General features: G+C 46.9%; 4 protein-coding genes across 4 annotated transcripts; 3 read left to right on the forward strand and 1 right to left on the reverse strand.

The window, feature by feature from the left end:
* Positions 1-5,475: 5,475 nt before the first annotated feature.
* On the reverse strand, positions 5,476-5,844 carry LOC109942110 (uncharacterized). Its single transcript, XM_020543443.1, has 2 exons — positions 5,640-5,844; positions 5,476-5,534 (listed from the first exon to the last, which is right to left on the reverse strand). The coding sequence occupies exons 1-2, from the start codon at positions 5,842-5,844 to the stop codon at positions 5,476-5,478; spliced, it is 264 nt and encodes an 87-aa protein (XP_020399032.1).
* A 160-nt stretch (positions 5,845-6,004) lies between these two features.
* Positions 6,005-9,696, forward strand: LOC103645288 (uncharacterized). The gene is made up of 7 exons (XM_020543445.2): positions 6,005-6,259; positions 6,931-7,022; positions 7,809-7,857; positions 7,950-8,036; positions 8,306-8,809; positions 8,893-9,118; positions 9,199-9,696. Exons 1-7 carry the CDS (start codon positions 6,005-6,007, stop codon positions 9,660-9,662), a joined length of 1,677 nt encoding a protein of 558 aa, XP_020399034.1. The 3' UTR covers positions 9,663-9,696.
* A 992-nt stretch (positions 9,697-10,688) lies between these two features.
* Positions 10,689-11,589, forward strand: LOC109943737 (uncharacterized). Its single transcript, XM_020547238.3, has one exon. It carries the CDS (start codon positions 10,737-10,739, stop codon positions 11,265-11,267), a length of 531 nt encoding a protein of 176 aa, XP_020402827.1. The 5' UTR covers positions 10,689-10,736; the 3' UTR covers positions 11,268-11,589.
* Positions 11,590-11,955: 366 nt separating this feature from the next.
* Positions 11,956-13,215, forward strand: LOC100193095 (Arabinanase/levansucrase/invertase). Its single transcript, NM_001138258.2, has one exon. It carries the CDS (start codon positions 12,003-12,005, stop codon positions 13,095-13,097), a length of 1,095 nt encoding a protein of 364 aa, NP_001131730.2. The 5' UTR covers positions 11,956-12,002; the 3' UTR covers positions 13,098-13,215.
* The last annotated feature ends 5,618 nt before the right edge of the window (positions 13,216-18,833 follow it).

The following is an 18,833-nucleotide window of genomic DNA, read 5'->3' on the forward strand; positions in this document are numbered from 1 at the left end:
AAACTTAATGCTAAGTTAGCTAACTCTCAAGATGACATCATCACCCCGATGACTTGTGGCATTTTATTTCTTATTCGTTTGCTCTTCACAGCAAAGGCAAGTCCCGGTGCATTCACCACTATCCTTTTTGTTTACAATTTTTTTGTCACTTGATATGATGCATTAGGTGATACGAGTTACGTGATCAAACAAATTTATGCATTACCATCCTTGAGTAATTGAATAATCATTCCTTGCTACCTGTTTTATAAAAAACTAGTGTTGCTTAGCCCTGCTTACTGTGATAAGATTTTGAAAATTATTTTGATTACCGGGTGGCTTGCATTGTCAAATGAGTCGATGCAGTGCTCTATATTTATGAGAGGGGCTATGTGATAATGAGTGAGTTTAAGTGTGATTTAGTGGGAGTGAGTGTGAATCATTCTCAATTATGGGTTGTAATAACTTTGAACATTTGAATTTATGAATGAGCTATCCATACTCGTTTTTCTTTCTAGGTTTTCATGAGATGCAAGTTTTATCTAAAAAGATTTAATAAAACGCTATTGCACATTTGATTCTTTTTAAGTTTCTTTCTATTTTAATAACTTTGAAGTTGGCACATTTGCTAAGGTTTTCATCTTTGAAGTACCTGTTTAGCGTCTATATGACCTGGTTATATGTTGTAGTTGTAGTTGTATAGACTTTTTATATATTTGTATTGATTATATTATTTATGAATGGAAGATTTTTTATGACTATGATTTCTACTAGGTGAGTGCCCCGTGCGTTGCAACAGGAACATATAATAATACGATAACTTATATATAAAAGATGTGTTATACTGTTATGATAAAAAGTTTCATAATACATTTGTGATCCTGGCCATACATAAATTTTGTTATTTTAATCTAGCCATTTCACCACTACATTGCAACCATCGGTATCATGCACACTTTGATATATGCCACAGTCTCATCATTAAAAGCACGTCCCACACCTACCGGAAGAAGTTCCCTCGTACATCGTCAGTCATCAAGCACGCACCACCATACACGCTTGCTTAAACAAAAAGACAAGTGTGTGTGTTTGCGAAGAGAATTAAAGGCAGGCCGGCACAAAAGCTACCTCGACGGTGGCGAGGATGATGAGCTGGTCATTGCTGTCGGTCCTCCTCTGTGTCACCTCCGGCACCGAGGTGATGCCAAAGTCCTTGATATACTAGTCGTCGAACGCGCGCGATATGACGAGTACCAATGACTCTGGCTGGGCTACCAGACGAAGTGCATCCCAGGCTCATCAGCGAGGTAGTACACCTAGCCGTTACACCACCTGATGCGCTACTGCTCTACATACATCATGTTCGAGAACACTCACAACGTCAGCAACGTCCGTCGTCCTAGCGCACAAGAATTCATGGCCGGTCAATAGCGACCTACGTGGCAGGTTAGGCTTTAGATGGACGATTAGCTGGACGACGTGATGGCGTCGTCGTCGGATGCAGTGCTCAGAACAACCCGAGAGTCACCGACGACAATGAGGTCCCCCTGCTTGACGATGGACAGTGCGGTGCAGCCGCTCTGGACCGCGTCCAAGCGGCGGCTGCGTCGGATCTTGTCGCACACAGCGACGCATGCGACCACGTAGGACTGCTTGCAGAGGTCGAACTGGCAGTTGTCAAGCTTCTTCTCATCATCGATGAGCGATGCCAACGCGAGCGCCTCATGCTAGTGGTGTTTGTTCGGGGTTTCCAAGTAAGAAACATGGATTCATTTTTGGCATTGGTTTATGAAAATGACTCATAAGTCATATCCATGGAAAAAATATTAAGAAAAATAAATGCCACGCATGCAAAAAAGGAATTTAAGTTGAAAACATTAATCAAACAAAAGAAATCACATGCAAGGCTCTTCTTTAAATACTACTCCCTCCATCCAAAAAATATAATTCAAGAATCTCGGTGATACTTATATACTACTACGCATTGTGCAAGGGTAGCATTTGAGCTTGAGGAGAGATGTAGTAGATGTTTTTCCTATCATAAATATAGACATAAACACATATGTGGTGTAGCGGTAGCTACTGCTCGTATTTGCCTGAGGGGTCGTGGGTTTGAATCCCCTTGGGGCCATGCTTATTTTTTAATTTTAGCTAGATGTAGGCTTTATGGGGGAATGAGAATTGACTTTGCGAGGAGAGAGGAATAGGAAAGACATGACACAGAATGAGAATGATAGAACTAGGAATGAGTTGTGCGAGGAGAGGAATGTAAAAGGCAGAACAAGGAATGAGAATGACAGAACTGGAAATGATGACAGAACACAGAATGATAGACTACCCTTACAGTTCTTACAACCTTAACTAGGTGTATGCCCGTGCGTTGCTACGGAGTCAGCATGTACTAGTAAGATGCAATGAGATGTAGAAGCACTATGACAAAATACATTAATGTGTAAAAATAATTATTGTTATTCTAAACTTTTTTTAGTTACGTACCTAAAAAAATATAGTACAAAATTGTGTGTTGCAATGACTCAAACAAATGCTGCTTTAAGGATCCACCGGTGCAACTTCTGCGTGGAAACAGGTAACCAAACACAAGGTCTGAGAACACGAATGGTTCTTTTTAAAAACAGTGTTTGGATTTTGGTCTACTCCCTGCCACGCCACCATTACGCCCATCACGGTTCCCGTGTTGGTGTTTGGTTGGTTGACGCGAAAGCTTTGGCTACCAGAAAAGGCAAGCTTTGTATCTGTATATGCAAGAAGCGAAAGAAAAGCTCAGACCGGTCTAAGTGCGACACGGTCGATTAGACGCTTCGACCAAATGCCCAGCCCATCGACCAAGGCACGGAAGGCCCCCGACGAGACAGAGCAATGCATCTTTCTGCTGGCACGGTGCAAGACAAGCGCATAGGACCAAAGCAGCATCGGAGCAGCACGATCCAGGTCAGTCGCTGAGCCGGCAGGTCCACCACTGAACAGATCAGCGTCTCGCCGTATGTGGATAGGGCAACACCGAAACGCCAACAGGAGACTGACACGGACGGATCGAGCTCATGTGTTTCCACGGGCAAGCCTGGTTGCCTGGTGGCCGTCTCGCTCGCAGCGGCAGCGACAATGGTGCGTCAGTTCCGATGTGCGCTTTTGGCCCAGGGGGCAAGCAGTGTCGCTGTGCGGGCAGGGAGACGCATGGCAGCAGCCATAGAACGATGTAAGTTATAAATTTGGGCGGGATAGGGGCCATAGGATGGACAGTCCGGGTAGCAGCCATAGGACGGACAATCCAGATTAACAGAAGGCAGAACAAGGGGAGGCATGCTACCCCCTTGCAGCCTTAATATAGTAGTATAGATAATCGATACTAAGACCTAAACTCGACGAGGCAATATACACTATTATCATATTTGGTGTTCTGAAGGAAAATGAAGGGAATGAACTTACTCTTAGAGTATGGGGTTAGGCATGCTTTCATGGGGACACGCCAAGCAGCATCTAAGTCACCATCACGTTCACACATGGGAGGAAGTGTTCTAGGCTCTCTCCTCATATAGCATCCATTAGTCAATGGTTTATCCCATATCACTGTCTAGTTCTTCTTAGATGCAACTCGCCAACACATCCTTCGAGCAAGGTCACTCATCTGTCTCCATATCTTCCTGTTGAAGGGGTCCAAAGCATAGGCCTCCGGTGATGAATACACAAAACATCCTCCAGGCCTTAATACCCTACCGACTTCCAGCAACAAGACCCCATCCTTCTGTAGCCAGTCAATCCGACAACGAGAGCAATGTGCCATTTCAAACGAGCGGCTTGGGTATGGCAGCCTCCTTGTGCCCAGCACACCAAGGGCTGCCGAGATCCCTCTCTCGAGGGCAAGCTGGATTTGATTTTCATGCACGTCGCTGGGAGCAAGAGACGTCGCAAGTACATCATGTGAAAGAAGGTAAGCGCCGAAGCTGGCAACCCCACAGCCAACATCAAGCACATTCCTGATGTTCCCTCCATTGTTGAGCGTACCATTTGGAAAATTCAGCATCTACCACGACAGGTGAAAAACGTTGGTCACGTCAGCCTACGATAGCAACCATGAACCATGTGCAAGAGATTAGCCTCGGGGGTATCTCAAACCTGCGCAAGGTGCACAATATACTTGCCAGCGCCAGTGTGGAAGTCGGTGCCACCGCCAGGGAAGTTGATCTTATCGCCATTGACGACCATCCACCGCTGGTCTGACTTCTCAGCGGTAAGGCATGGGTGCGGTATGTTGGCCTTCCAGACCTCGTCCCTGCTCCTCGGCCACCTAATGGGCACCTAAGCCGGAGCTGGTAGTGGAGGCCCCGGTCCAAGCACGGGATCAGCTCCAAGTGCCTCACGTCGCACACCTGTCACGTCACGACACACGCACGCGGGTCAGCAGCACTCGCTCAGGAAAGCACATACCGCACCCATGGCCCATCATGACTCCGTTAACGAAACAAGCAGATAGCGCGAGGGTTGTGCTATCGCGGTGCACACCGGGATGGAGGAGACGAAGAGGCCCGTTGGGAAAGATTGCGTCCCTCGGTCCCCGATACCCTCCACCTCCACCGCCTCTGGCCGCCGCCACGCACGGGAGAGGGAGGGACGCCGCCTCTACACGCGCTGGAGAGGGATAAGGCGCCGTCGCCGTCACGCGTGGTGGAGAGATTGGGGCGCCGCCGTGTGCGGGCAGGGAAGGGGGTGGTCTTGGCGAGAGGTGTGGAGCGAAGGAGTTTGTTGCCGTGGGGCGAGGCATGGAGCCTTCCCAAGAAGCGGATACGGTTGATGCGAAGCGAGCAGCGACAACCAGCTAGGGTAGGACGACCGGGATGCAAGCGGGCGTGAGCAGCAGATACAGACGGTCTAGATTGACCGAAGACAGAACAAGGGAAGACAGGCTACCCTTGGAGCCTTAATAAGTAGTATAGATTTTAATCTACCTGTTTCATCACTACATTTTAACCATCAATATCATGCATACCTATTGTTGAGCAGTAAATTGAGCGCCAGATGGTCCGGCCTTTGAGGCCGGACGGTCCGCGCGTGCGCAGAGCAGATTAGGGTTTCGAGTTTTGTGCTACGGTTGTTAGCTAGATTCGCGGAATTAAGCTCAGAAATTAGTTTGTAAAGGGTCCAGCCCCCCTCCTCTATAAATAGAGAGGTATACGGCCGATTTGTAATCATTAATCGAATCAATAACACTTTTATCTCGCATTTATTTCCTGTACAATTAGGAGTAGTTCTAGTCTAGTTCTAGTTTAGCCTCTCAATCCCCAAATTCAGGTTAGTGTTTTTTAATAATTTCATATCCAATTCAAAAGCGAAACCAGAAATTGACAATCATAATGCAGTTGTACGAACAAATAGTAGCTCCACCAATTCAGGTTAGTGTTTTTTAATAATTTCATAACCAGAAAAAGAATTGTTTTCTTTTTAAGGTTATCAACCATACCATGTTTATATTGAACATTTAAATTATTGGCATGAGATCAAGAATACCACGGACACCATGGTATTCTCCAGCTCCTTCCACACTGCAGATATGGTCGCAGGAGGAAACATGCATGTATTAAGTTTACCAGAACGACTATTTCAGACGGAGATTCCTAGCTCGTCTCTGCTACTGCTGGAATAATGACCTGTGGAGGTGACCACGGGCTGGACGTCGGCGCGCTTCGCCAGCGCCTCCATGTACTCCTCCATGCTCATCCCGAACGTCATGCACCTCTCTATCAGGTGCTGCACTTGCGCCATGACCCATGAACTACGCCCGCAGATGGGATATTTAATTACCGTGTGGATATAAGAGGCGGGATCAGAGTTGTCTCTGGCTCCGGGAGCCATGGATCCTTCTGGGTTTTTTTTGCTCCGGCTCCGACAGTGCCCTGTTGACCTTTCTCTCTTTGTCTACTTCCTCCCGGAGCAGTTTCTCTACAGGCTATGGCGATTAGCGAGCGCTGCACGCAATCTGATTCTGTGTGTTGTGTTGTGTGGCGAACCGACGATGGTGATAAGGCGTGTAGAGTCGACAGGGGAGGATCCTATATATACATGCGCCACGGATGAGGACACCGCCTGCCGCCGGGCGCCTCGCTGGGAGAGGTCCACGGCTTGTCGTGGCGACGCCCGCTCGCCGCCGGGGCTTCCTCTGCTGGACCGAGTGCACGGAGCGGCCGCGGGAGGAAAAGCGGGGGTCGGCGGGCCGACCGTTCATGTGGGCGCGGGCAGCCGATTGGAGGAGGGGAGATTCGGAAGTGACGTGGGTCGGCCGACGGGGAGATTGGAGAGCGGTGCGGGGGAGAAACACATGAAAGATCCGACGGTGCTGATTTGATTGGTATAGAGGGACGTCGAGATTCACGCGAGGCAGAACGGCAGGCTACCCTTGCAGCTTTATTAAGTAGTATAGATAAGTAGTATAGATGTTGACCCAATCTAATACTAGCACCCTGTACCCATACCTTTTAGGCCAACTCTATCCAAAATGACTCACGATATTTAGACTATGAGTTAATTATAAAACCTAAATGGAGACGACACACGTTCCATCTTCCATGCATGATATGTTTTACTAGACCGTACAAGTCAGCTACCATGCATGACCTTTGAACATTGATAGCTGTAGCAACTACCCTTAAAGCTGTCCGATAACTCTTTTACGTTATTTTCTATTTTAAAATTGGGGTTTTTTAAGTTGATGCTCTCAGTTTTGGTGGTATACTTATCTATACCGTTACAGCGTGTTTGGTTTGCAGCACGACATGGTCCAGAGTGATCCGAACCTGTATCCGAGCCTACTAACTTGTTTGGATAGCGTCACGGAGTCCACCCATCCGTCATCCACTCGTTCCAAAATACAGCACAACCCTAGCAGCGACTCATTCCTCCAAATCAACCGGATGAGCTCACTCCCGTTCGTATCTCGCACAGGGGCGGCGGCGGGGCAGCTCTGAGGGATCTCTCGTCGGCGGCGACACGGCTCCCAACGGCGACAGCGACCCTCCATCCCTCCCAGGCTCGAGGTACTCACCCAACCGTCGTTTGGTCTACCACTTTGCCTCCCAGCGGCGACAGCTCTAAGAGATCTCTCGTCGTTTGGTCTACTGCTTTGCCTCGGGGCTTCCCCTCCTCCACGCCACCACCCCCGCCGCCCATCTTCACCCTCGATGGCCGCTATGCCTCCGCAGACTTCTCCCCGGACCCCCACCGCCTCCGACCTTCTCCCCGTTGTGTTGTCTCCCTCTCCCCGCACCGCTGCCAGCCGCTCGCCGCCATGGGACCTATCTCGGGTCAAGGTGGCGCTCTCGGCACCAGGATCCCCCATGGCTGGGGTCGTCAAGCCGACCCGAAAAGATATGCTCGCTTTGCCGGCCCCTGCGAGCCTTGGCACCCCACCTCCTGCCGCAGCTTATGAAGAACTGCTCTTCTTGTAGATCGAGCGAGGAGCTTGTGATCCGAGCGACAAGCCATGTCCTTGGATTCCTCCTTGCTTGCGGCCTTAATCCGTTCTTCATAAGCGCATGACGAACTGCTGCATCCGAATGCTGCTGCATCCGAATGGAAGAGCTGCTGCATGTTGTGTGGGCCAGAGGGGTCCTGACGAACGAAAAATCTGAGGCCCCGTGCTTATACCATTTCTCACATCTTCTCTTTGCATCCGAATGATGTTGTTTGCCTTTTGGTTAAGTTCATTTGACCATAACAGGATATACCATTTTAGTTGTAGCATGATTAGCTGTAGCAAGATTGAATTTATTTGCTATCAATCTGTATTTGCTAGCTGTATTTATACAGGTTGAATCTTTCAGCTGTAGCATGATTAGCTGTAGTAAGATTGAATTTATACAGGTTGAATCTGTATTTGCTAGCCATCGTGTGGCGATAACAGATTGACCATAACAATGAATTTATTTGCTATCAATCTGTATTTGCTAGCTGTATTTATACAGGTTGAATCTGTAACAATGAATTTATACATGATTAGCTATAGCATGATTAGCTATAGCATGATTAGCTGTAACAATGAATTTATACAGGTTGACCATAACAGATTAGCTGTATTTGTTTCTCTTGCAGGTCTTTAATTCTCTCTTTACACATATCTTGGTCTTTAATTCTCTCATCACCAGCGTAAGGTAACAATCTAATCTGTTATGTTTATTTTCATCTTTTTTAATGAATTGTTTCTTGTCTATTCTCTATTGGGCTGGGTCTATTTTGTATTTTTTTAGCTAGACTGTAAATTATGCATATGCAATCATGTGTATGTCTTTTTATGTATTAAAGCTCTCTGAACTTCATGTAGATGGATGCTAATGAAATAAGAAGATCTTTAATTATTAAAGCTGTTGCTCTAGCCGCCGCTACATTTTATTATATTCTGAATGTGAGGAGGAAGATGAAAAGGAAACGGATTTCATATGCCCCAATGATTGATATGGAAATGAAACGAAATGACTACCTTTCTAGTATTTACCATAAAGATGATACGAGTTGTTTGCGCATGCTAAGATTGAGGAGAGCACCATTCTTTTTATTGTGTGATACACTGAAACAAAGAAGCCTTCTTTCTGATAGTATCCATTGTTGTGTTGAGGAACAAGTAGCAATGTTCCTTCACACAATTGGTCACAACGAGAGGAATGCTGTTGTAGGAAAAAATTTCAAGAGATCAGGGGAAACTGTCAGTCGCTACTTTAAGTTAGTACTTCGTGCTATCGGTGAACTTCGTGATGACCTTATTAGGCCTCCATCTCTTGAAACTTCAGTCAAAATCCTTGGAAATCCTCGATGGTATCCTTACTTTGAGGTATGGTCTAGGCACACTAAAATTATTTTTGACCTGCACATAATGGTATTCTTATTTCTCATCAAGTCAAAATTATAATGTAGAATTGTATTGGCGCAATTGATGGTACACACATACGAGCTAGTGTCCCCAAGTCTCGTGAGGCAGCTTTTCGAGGTAGAAAGAGTTTCACAACCCAAAATGTGATTGCCGCGGTAGACTTTGACCTTCGCTTCACATATGTGCTAGCTGGTTGGGAGGGTTCGGCACATGATGCCGTCGTTCTAGCTGATGCCTTACAAAGGCAGAATGGTCTCGTTGTACCTGAAGGTAATCTTCTCTAATGAATGTCTACAATATGCACCCACCAAAAGATAGATCATTCTCTAATGAATGTCATGGTATTGTAGGAAAATATTACCTAGTTGACTGCGGTTATGGTGCAAAGCCAGGGTTCTTACCACCTTTTCGTGGTGTCCGATACCACTTAAAAGAGTGGGGTAATGATAACAGGCCAGAAAATGAGAAGGAATTATTTAATTTAAGGCATTCACAACTACGGGTTACTGTTGAGCGTGCCTTTGGATCCCTGAAGAACCGTTTTAAGTTTCTTGATGATGCTCGACCTTTCTTTCCTTTCAAAACACAAGTAGATGTTGTTCTTGCATGTTGCATCCTCCACAATTGGATATTATCGCACGGGGCAGATTGTTTTCTCCCACCTGAGGAAGCATGGACAACAAACCAACCTTCTAGTTCAACAAGTTCCCATCAGGAGCAAGTACAAGAAAACAGACAATGGGTTCAGTGGAGGCAGCAACTTGCAAATTGGATGTGGGAAACTAGAACAGCTTCCCATGTACAAGAAAATTAGATCATAAATTGCAAAGTGGCATCATTCTTTGGATGTGAGATATTTTGTTGTTTTGCCTATTTGCTCATTTGCTTAGATGTCATTTATATTCTAAAATGTTCTAATATTGTAGGAAGATGGATGATGTCCAAGAAATTGAACAAAGGTCCCAGTCACAAATTTTCTGGACACAAGAAATGTCTGCATGTGCTTTGAAATATTTGGCCCAGTTGGTTGCTGATGGAATTCGAGTAGACAAAGGATTCAAAAGCTCGCACTATAATCAATGTGCTAAAGTGGTGAAGGAAAGATTTCAGGTTCAAGTTTCTGGTTCTCAAGTTACTAATCATCTTAAGACATGGAGAACTCGCTGGTCAAACATATGCAATTATAAGAAGATTAGCTCAGCCCATTTTGATGAGCAAACTGGAACAATATTGCTTGATGAGAAGAACTACTTGGAACGGGTGCAGGTGTGTATATATTTAACAACCTCCTTCCAAAATGGTTTACTGTTTTACAATTTATATTTTAAGTTTTGGTCAACACTCAACACCGGCTTTGCATTGCATCCATCTAGATTAGCAGGGATTCGAGTTTCTGGCCTCTCACTTCTACTTCCAGCCTGCTAGTAGTTATTACTGAACTTTGCATTGCCGTATATGCTTGTTAAAGTTATATCCTGGGCACTTTCAGGGCGATTTTATTGCCCAGATGAATCCTGCTTGCCACTATTTTACTGTTTTACTGTTATTACTGTTTTATTGCCCAGATGAATTATGTTTTACTGTTTTACTGCTTGCCACTATTTTACAATTTATATTTTGTTTCTATATTTTGTTTCTGGGAACTACTTGTAAGCTGTTTTATTGCCCAGATTTTGTTTCTGGGAACTACTTGTAAGCTGTTTTACTGTTTTACAATTTATATTTTATTGTTACTATAATCTGTTTTATTGTGTCTACAAAATGCTATAGCTATTTCAGATTTTACAGTTTTTGTAAACAATATTGTTTAATTTGAATCTATACATTATTTCAGAAAAAACCATCTGAAGCTAAATTTTTCAACAAGCCACTTGAGAACTACCATTACATGGCTGTCATATTTGGGAATCATCAAGCAACTGGACTATTTGCAAAATGCACCAGTGATCCCCTAGGTTTCGACACATCTGAAAGTGCAGGTACATATGGTGTGGGTTATTCTGGAGACTTGGCTGGTCATGAGAGTAACAATGCAAGTCCAACTCGTGATAGTGGAGAATCATTGAACCCAAGTGGTCCAATTCGTGATGGTGGAGACTCATCTACTCGAAGTGGTGCAAGAAGGAAGAGAGGGCGCATGATGATGGAAGATGAGGATCCATTGATATGCACTGTCACTGAAGCTTTTAAGACTCTTTCAGATGCAATCAAGCAGTCAGCACCACAACCACGTCCGATAATCCCACCCAACCTATGGACTATGATGAAACAGATTCCTGTTTTTGAAAGAGAACATATAGCACACTACTATGGCTACTTGTGTGAGAATCCAGCCCTTGCTTATGCCTTTCTAGAGATGGGACTAGATGATCAAATGGTATGGGTGTCTAGGTACATCAAGACTCATCTTTCTGATTGATGCATCAAAAAAGCAGATTAGCCTAAAACTTGTGTCTGAAACTTTTTAGTTATTTCTATGATGGAGGGAGTCTATGAAACTTCTCTTTGAACATTGATATGGATGTTGGATAACTTCTCAATTTTATTTGTATGCTGGATAATGTTGAATATGTATGTTGGATAAATTCTCAGTTTTTAATGTATGTTGGATAATGCTGGATGAAATTGTATGCTGGATAAGTACTCGTGAAGATACAAGTTTCAATTTTCAGTTTTATCTATGTTATAACTTTCAGTTTTTATGTATGTTGGATAAAAATGCAACCTTTTTGGTGTGGTGAGTGAAAGCAGATTGAGCGTCACTTGATGACATGCTTCTTCAAAACAAACAAAAAATGGATTCACCTGCTTCCTCAAAACAAACAAAAAATAAATTCACCTCATTTCTCTAACCAAACATAAAGAAAGAACCATCCAATCCTGTGAGGAATGAATCCATTCCGGATCGGCTGATTCCGGATGGAGCCAATCCCCTAACCAAACACGCCATTAGTGTTTTTTCTCAGCTACGTGCTTCTATTCTATAACACGGGAAGGGCTGAGAAAAAACCACCACTACCAATTTAAAAAACCCAAAATTGGATGTCTACCGTGTTTTGGACGGCTCTATCTACTATCTCCTCGACACATCCTATCAAAAGAAAACACCACACATAAAAATCCCGTCCCTATCCGCCACGGCACACTCATCGCCATGCCCGCCGCCATGCCCTCTCCGCCGGGCCGCCTCCTCGCTTCTATCCCTCTCCGCTGCCACGCTCCGACCCAGCAGCCCTCCACCACCGCCGCCCGCGGCCTCCTCCTCCGCGGCGCGTGCTCCCCGGTTGTCAAGCGTGTCCCGGACGGTGGCGGGTGGCTCCTCTGGCACCAGTCCGGCCCCCGCGTGGCGCTCTCCACCTCTATGGACGGTCTCCGCTGGAGCGCCCCAGTATCCCCCGACCCACTGCTACCCTCAGAGGATTGGTGGACGTTCGATACCGCCTGTGTTCGCCCCTCCGACGTCCTTCTCGTCTCCAGCCCCGCGGCGTCATCCCGCCGCTTCCCGTCCTCTGCCGTATACTGGCTCTACTACATGGGCTCCACCGACGAGCGGTTCGGCTCCCCGTTTCCGGATGCGGACGTCCCCGCGCTTCCCGGCCTCGCTATCAGCCAGGACGGCCGCCACTGGGCGCGTATCGAGGGGGACCACCACACCGGCGCGCTGTTCAGCGTCGCGGAGGAAGGGGAGAAATCCCGAGGGTGGGAAGCGCGCTGCATTGTCGCACCCAAGGTGGTCATGCACGCAGACGGGGACCTGCGGATGTACTACCACTCGTTCGACGAAATGTCGCAGAGGCATGCAATCGGTTTGGCTAGGTCCAGGGATGGTATCCGATGGAAGAAGACGGGGAAGGTGCTTGAGGGGGGGCGTGCTGGTTGCTTTGACGAATGTGGGGTGCAACATGGACATGTCGTCCGTGACCGTGCTGCCCGGCAGTATGTCATGGTGTTTGAGGGTGTTGACGCAGATGGTAGAGTGAGCATTGGAATGGCCGTTTCAGAGGACGGGCTGAAAGAGTGGAGGCGGTCTAGCGAGATGCCAGTGCTGTGCCCATCTTACGATGACGAAGGGTGGGATGCCGCTGGGGTCGGTTCACCATACTTGGTACAAATGGACGGGGCTTATGATTGGAGGCTGTATTACATGGGTGTTGGGAGGGACGGGGAGGCTTCCATTGGGATGGCGTATTCAGAGGGTCAGGCTCTTCTGAAATTCGAGAAATGTGATGCTATTGCATATAAGATGTAAGGTGAGGTTTAGTAGTTTCAGGGGATGTACATTTGAAGTGGCTCTGGCCTTTCTGGTGGTGTTCAACTCACTTCAGACAAAACACAATTTTAAGATTAAAAAACTTTTGCATCAGCTTATCCTTGTTTCATCTGTATTGTATTCTTCTTATTTGCTATATCTGTATCTTACCATCTTTCATAAATTAAAATGTGTGGGAAACCCTAACCCTAAGGGCTCCTTTGGTAGCTTGGGATCCCGGAAGGATCCTGACCCATTCCCTGGCCCCAAAAACCGCGGGCCAAATCACCCTCGGACAATTTTTTTTTCTCGTTTGGTGACCACGCACCCCGGCCCATTCCGCGGGGGAGCACGGCGTTTTCGCCCAGGATCCCGAGAGGATTGGAGGGGATTGAGGGGGAAATAAACTAATTTCCCCCTCAATCCCCTCCGATCCTCCCGGGATCCCGGGTCACCAAATCAGCCCCAAAGGGTCGGGAAGGGTTTCCCCGTATCCACTCTCGTGAAGCCGTCACCTACTCGCCTCCCTCTCGAACTCGCCGCCGTCCACTGCCTCCTCTCCCTTGCACTCGCGCACCCACTGTCGCTCGGTCCCTCCTCTTCCTTGCGCATGGCAGCTCATGCATAGCTGCCTCCTCTTCTTCACGCTCCTCTTCCTCGCGTACGGTGGCTCACGCACGACGACCTTCTCTTCTTCACGCAGAGCACCGGAGCCCCCTCCTCTTCCTCGCGCGCGGCGACCTCCTCTTCCTCACACAGAGCAGCATAGCTCCCTACTCTTCCTCACGCACGGTGGCCTCCTCAGTTCGCGCGCAGCGACCTCCTCTTCCTCGCGCACGGCGGCCTCCTCAGCTTGCGCACGACAGCTTCCTCTTCCTCGCGCACAGCGTTCTCTTCATCTTGCGTACTGCTTCTCGTGAGTAATTTTTTCGTTTTTGGCAAGATTCATCAGGTTTTCCTCTCTTTCCCCTCTCTTGTGGCTGAACGAACTGTTCTTGGGCCTTGTTCGCTTGTTTCTAACAGAACCATGTGATGAAGGTGAACATACACTATGACGGGTGCAAGCACAAGGTCAAGAAGCTTCTTCGAAAGATCGAAGGTAATAACTATTTTGGTTCCACACTCAGTATGTCATCATGGTCAGAGTCAAGTTGGGTTTAGACAAGCTATTTATTCCCAGTTTTCCCGTACAGCTCTCCAAAATGGCCCCAAATTGAACTGTGCAGTTCTTTCAACTACCACTAATTTTCTAATTAGTAAAAAAAATTCTGCCGAAGATGGTACTGTATTTAGTTTTACCTCTAGCTTTCTTGATTATTGTTTAGCCTTGTCGGTCTCTAGGTTAGCCCTTCCCTCTAATAAAACCCAATTTTCAATTGTTAAGCCAAGCCTTTTTCTATTGTTGAGGAACTATCGATTATACATCCCATTTTTTTATATCTTGGACAAAGATTTAAGTAAAAATAGTGTTAACAGTTGCATTGATAGGAATTCTAGAACTTGAGATCTTGGACAAAAATTCAGTCTTGTGTTCAGATTGGAGGTTAAGCAACCAGAGTTAGTCCATTCTTTATCTCTAATACCACTATGATATCAATGTTTTCTTAGAATTCTCTGATAATGTATTTCATAAAGATGTATAAGAAATGTGCAATATAACTGAGAACAAAAACATGTGCTGTGGAGATGTTTATTCCCAATCATTTCTGTAGCTTTTAGCTATTGATGCATTTTTTGGTTCAATAGAGTAGGCAAACATGGTTTTTTTTTGTTCCAAAATCATTTCTTAGAATTATCTATTGTTTAATTCAATAGAGTATGGAGCCAACTTTTCTTATGCGCATGCATTTTTTTATTTCAGAGTTTCTTATTTGATGAGTTCTCGTGGTCCAAGGCATATAGAGCAGGAGCCAACTTTTCTTATGTGCATGTATTTTGTAATGCCAGCATGCATTTTTTAGAGTTTTTGACATGCATTTGGAGCAGGATAGTGACTTATGGATGGCATCTCATGGCTGTCATCCAAGCTAGTTCGCAGTGGATTGGATCTAAGATCTCCCAATGCTTGTTTTGCAGCATGTATTAGCTAGATGCATGTTAGGATGCCCAGAAATCTCAGAATAAAAATGATCTTTGATGAGTTTGTTATGAGATTCATTTTATTCTGAGATTCTCCTACTCCAACTTCTTTGATGAGAAGTAGTGGCTGGATCATGAGGTTGGATTAATTTCTTTGGAAGGGTTTAATTCCTGGTTTATTACCTCGAGTTGGCATAGAGTAGAGTTCAGTACCATAGAAGTGATCTGGAATGAATTGATTTTGCTGATTTTAATTTTTCTATTTTACTTGTGTTTTGATGATGACCATGGGCTTGTGTGGCTTCATGTATATCTCTCGTAAAATATTTTGTATCTGTACTTGAAGTGATCTGGAACGGATTGATTTTGCTGAATTTTAATTTTCTATTGTACTTGAGTTTTGATGATGACCATGAGCCCGTGTGGCTGCCTGTATATCCCTCATAAAATTCTTTGTATTTGTGCTTGTTGTATATATACCGAAGCAGCCGGGGCTGGCTGCTAGTTGAAGCGAGCAGGCACTTTGCTTGCGTACATGCTTTCTTTTTACTATGTTTCGATGATGATTAAGCTTGCGTTTTGATGATGACCCATGGCACCCTGTGGCTCCAAAGGGCAGCAGGACAGGGCAGCCCCACTGGTCTGTGTCCACCTGGGGAATTTGCCTGGCAAGGATTTGCCTCCCCGGTGCGGGCTCCCCCAGGGTTTTCCTAGCCGGGCTGCCAAAGGAGGCCTAACAAGGGCTAGAAGTGTATTAATAGACTCAGGTTGTTGGGTATGGCTCATTACACATGGGTATAATCTTAATTACAAGGGACTAACCCTAAAACCCTAAACTTGTACTCTAACACCCCTGCAGTCTCAACTCTATCCTGTACAGATGTTGAGACTAGATCGAAACTCGGTGAATACATTCGACGGTAGCCCCTTAGTGATGATGTCGGCGAACTGCAGCGTGGTGGGGTCGCTGAGAACCCGAACGTCACCGATAGTGACACGCTCACGGACGAAGTACATGTCGATCTCCACGTGCTTCGTACGTTGATGCTGCACGGAGTTGCTGGAGAGGTAGACCGCGCTGACGTTGTCGCAGTAGACGCGGGTGGCGCGCTAGAGGGGGCTGTGGAGCTCCTGGAGAAGCTGGTGCAGCCAGGAGGCCTATGCCACGCCATTGGCCACAACGCAGTACTCGGCCTCGGCGCTGGAGCGGGAGACGATGGACTGCCGTTTGGCGGCCCAGGAGACGAGGTTAGCGCCCAAGAACACAGCATAACCGGAGGTGGACCGACGCGTGTCGGGACAACCAGCCCAGTCAGCGTCGGTGTAGACCACGAGCTTCGATGTCGGGGAGGGGCGGAGTAGGAGTCCGTAGTTGAGGGAGCCACAGAGGTAGTGTAGAATCCGCTTGAGAGCGGTGAGGTGGGGTTCCCGCGGGGTGTGCATATGCAGACACACCTGCTAGATGACGTAGGCGATGTCAGGACTCAGGCCTAGAGAAGGTCAAGTACTAGAGGACACATGTCAGACTTCGGTAGGATGTAGCGTCAGCGACGGGGCGATGTCAGGCCTAGAGAAGGTCAAGTACTAGAGGACACATGTCAGACTCTGGTAGGATGTCGCGTTGGCGACCATGGGCCCGTCATCCTCAGAGAGCTTCGCCTGAGTGTCGACATGCGTGGAGCAGGGCTTGTAGTCAGACATGGCAGCCCGCTCCAGGATGTCAATGACGTACTGGCGCTGGTGAGGAAGACCCTGAGGCCAGCGCTCGGCGGTGATGTCGAGGAAGTGGTGAAGGGGCTCCAGGTCCTTCATTGTGAACTCCCGCTAAAGGGCGACGATCGTGCGCTGTAGAAGGTCGACGGTGGATGCCCTGAGCACAATGTTGTCGACGTAGAGCATGAGGTAGACGGTGATATGGGTGTTCCCGTTGATAGGAACGAGTTCCAGGCCGCAGCCCAGATCGAGTAGGCTGGGGCGGCACCGGGATAGCTCGCCGGCGACCTATGGTAGCGGTTGACGGAACCACCGACCGTTTATCGTCGGCGACGCCTGAGACTGGAATTTGTGGAACAAGAATGTCCCTTTTCTCTTCTGCCTTTTTCTCTTTTATTTCCCACAATCTCTTTCCTAAACATAGAAACTATAGAGCCGTAATGCTCAATAAGGTAACTACTGCTACCATTACAAAAAGGGACTATTTGCTACCAAATAATCACAGCCAATCAACTCAGTGTTTCCTAAAATAAACTCTATGCGGCTGGGCCATATCAATACTCCCCCCCTCGACAGCAAGCTTGTCCTCAAGCTTGAAATCTGGGTGCGCCCGACGGAAGTCCAGAGCATCCTCCCAAGTAGCTTCTTCAAGATTCTGTCCGGTCCACTGAATCAAGAACTGCCGGTGCCCGTGAACAAAGCGTTGAGCCAGTATCTTGTGAGGAGTTGGTTGTGCAGATTCTGGAGAGGGGTAGGATACATCTTCAGGAAGGTCTGGTGTGGTGGATGGAGGAGGCCCTTTGAAAGGTTTCAGCATGGAGACGTGAAATACATCATGTATTTTAGCTGTTGCTGGTAAGGCGAGACGATATGCCACGTTGCCCACTTGACTGACCACCTGGTAAGGTCCAAAAAATCTGGGCGCCAACTTGTGATAGTGATCCGGGCGAACCGAGAGTTGACGATGACTTTGGAGCTTTAACCACACCCAATCACCCACAGCATAAGAGACCTCACGGTGATGGAGATCATAACGCTGTTTCATCCTGTTCTGGGCAGTCAACAAGTGATGATGAGCTCTATCCAATAAGGCATCACGATCCACCAGCTGGCTATCAACCGCATCCACAAGGGTAGATCCTTGGCTGTAAGGAACCACTGGAGGGGGTTTGCGGCCATACACCAATTCAAAGGGAGTCAGTCTGAGAGCAGAATGATAGGAGGAGTTGTAACAAAATTCAGCCCATGGTAACCAGTGGACCCAAGTGGAGGGCCTCTCGGCAGCTAGGCAGCGAAGATACATCTCAATAATACGATTAACCACCTCTGTCTGGCCATCCGTCTGAGGGTGATAAGAGGAAGAAGTGAGGAGCTGTGTGCCGCAACGCTTGAAAAGATTCTGCCAAAAGGAACTAGTGAACACTGGATCCCGATCGGAGATGATTGACTCTGGCATCCCATGTAGTCTCACAATCTGGTCAAAGAAAATATCAGCAACCACCGAGGCCATAGCAGGCCGCTTGAAGGCAATAAAATGGCCATATTTTGATAATCGATCCACCACCACCAACAAAGCCGTCTTCCCCTGAGACTTTGGGAGACCAACCACAAAATCCATTGAGATATCAGCCCAAATATGATGAGGTATTGGCAAGGGTTGCAGAAGGCCAGCTGGCGCTAGAGTGCTTGCTTTATGCTGCTGACAAACAAGACAATTCTGGACATACTCTTCTACAGACCGACGCAGATTCTCCCAAAAGAAACTTTGCTTAATACGATGTAATGTTTTATGCACTCCCTCATGAGTCACATCATGATAAGCAGCCACCACTTGGGGCCGAAGAGGTGATGTTGCTGGAATAAACAACCGATCTTTGCGGAAGACAAGACCCCCATGGGTTGACCAGAGACTACCATTGGGCACTCCCTCAAGACCCCGGGCTG

The sequence above is a fragment of the Zea mays genome, chromosome 1 (assembly GCF_902167145.1).
Source record: "Zea mays cultivar B73 chromosome 1, Zm-B73-REFERENCE-NAM-5.0, whole genome shotgun sequence".
Classification (NCBI taxonomy): Eukaryota; Viridiplantae; Streptophyta; class Magnoliopsida; order Poales; family Poaceae; genus Zea; species Zea mays.

Bases quoted from the DNA above. Each gene is read 5' to 3' on its own strand.
- LOC100193095 (NM_001138258.2), top strand. From the start codon at position 12,003: ATGCCCGCCGCCATGCCCTCTCCGCCGGGCCGCCTCCTCGCTTCTATC.
- LOC109942110 (XM_020543443.1), bottom strand. From the start codon at position 5,844: ATGGCTCCCGGAGCCAGAGACAACTCTGATCCCGCCTCTTATATCCAC. The intron at 5,535-5,639 runs GTCATTATTCCA...CCATATCTGCAG, and splicing joins GCCCGTGGTCACCTCCACAG to TGTGGAAGGAGCTGGAGAAT.
- LOC103645288 (XM_020543445.2), top strand. From the start codon at position 6,005: ATGGTGATAAGGCGTGTAGAGTCGACAGGGGAGGATCCTATATATACA. The intron at 7,023-7,808 runs GTACTCACCCAA...TGAATCTTTCAG, and splicing joins CCATCCCTCCCAGGCTCGAG to CTGTAGCATGATTAGCTGTA. The intron at 9,119-9,198 runs GTAATCTTCTCT...ATGGTATTGTAG, and splicing joins TGGTCTCGTTGTACCTGAAG to GAAAATATTACCTAGTTGAC.
- LOC109943737 (XM_020547238.3), top strand. From the start codon at position 10,737: ATGGCTGTCATATTTGGGAATCATCAAGCAACTGGACTATTTGCAAAA.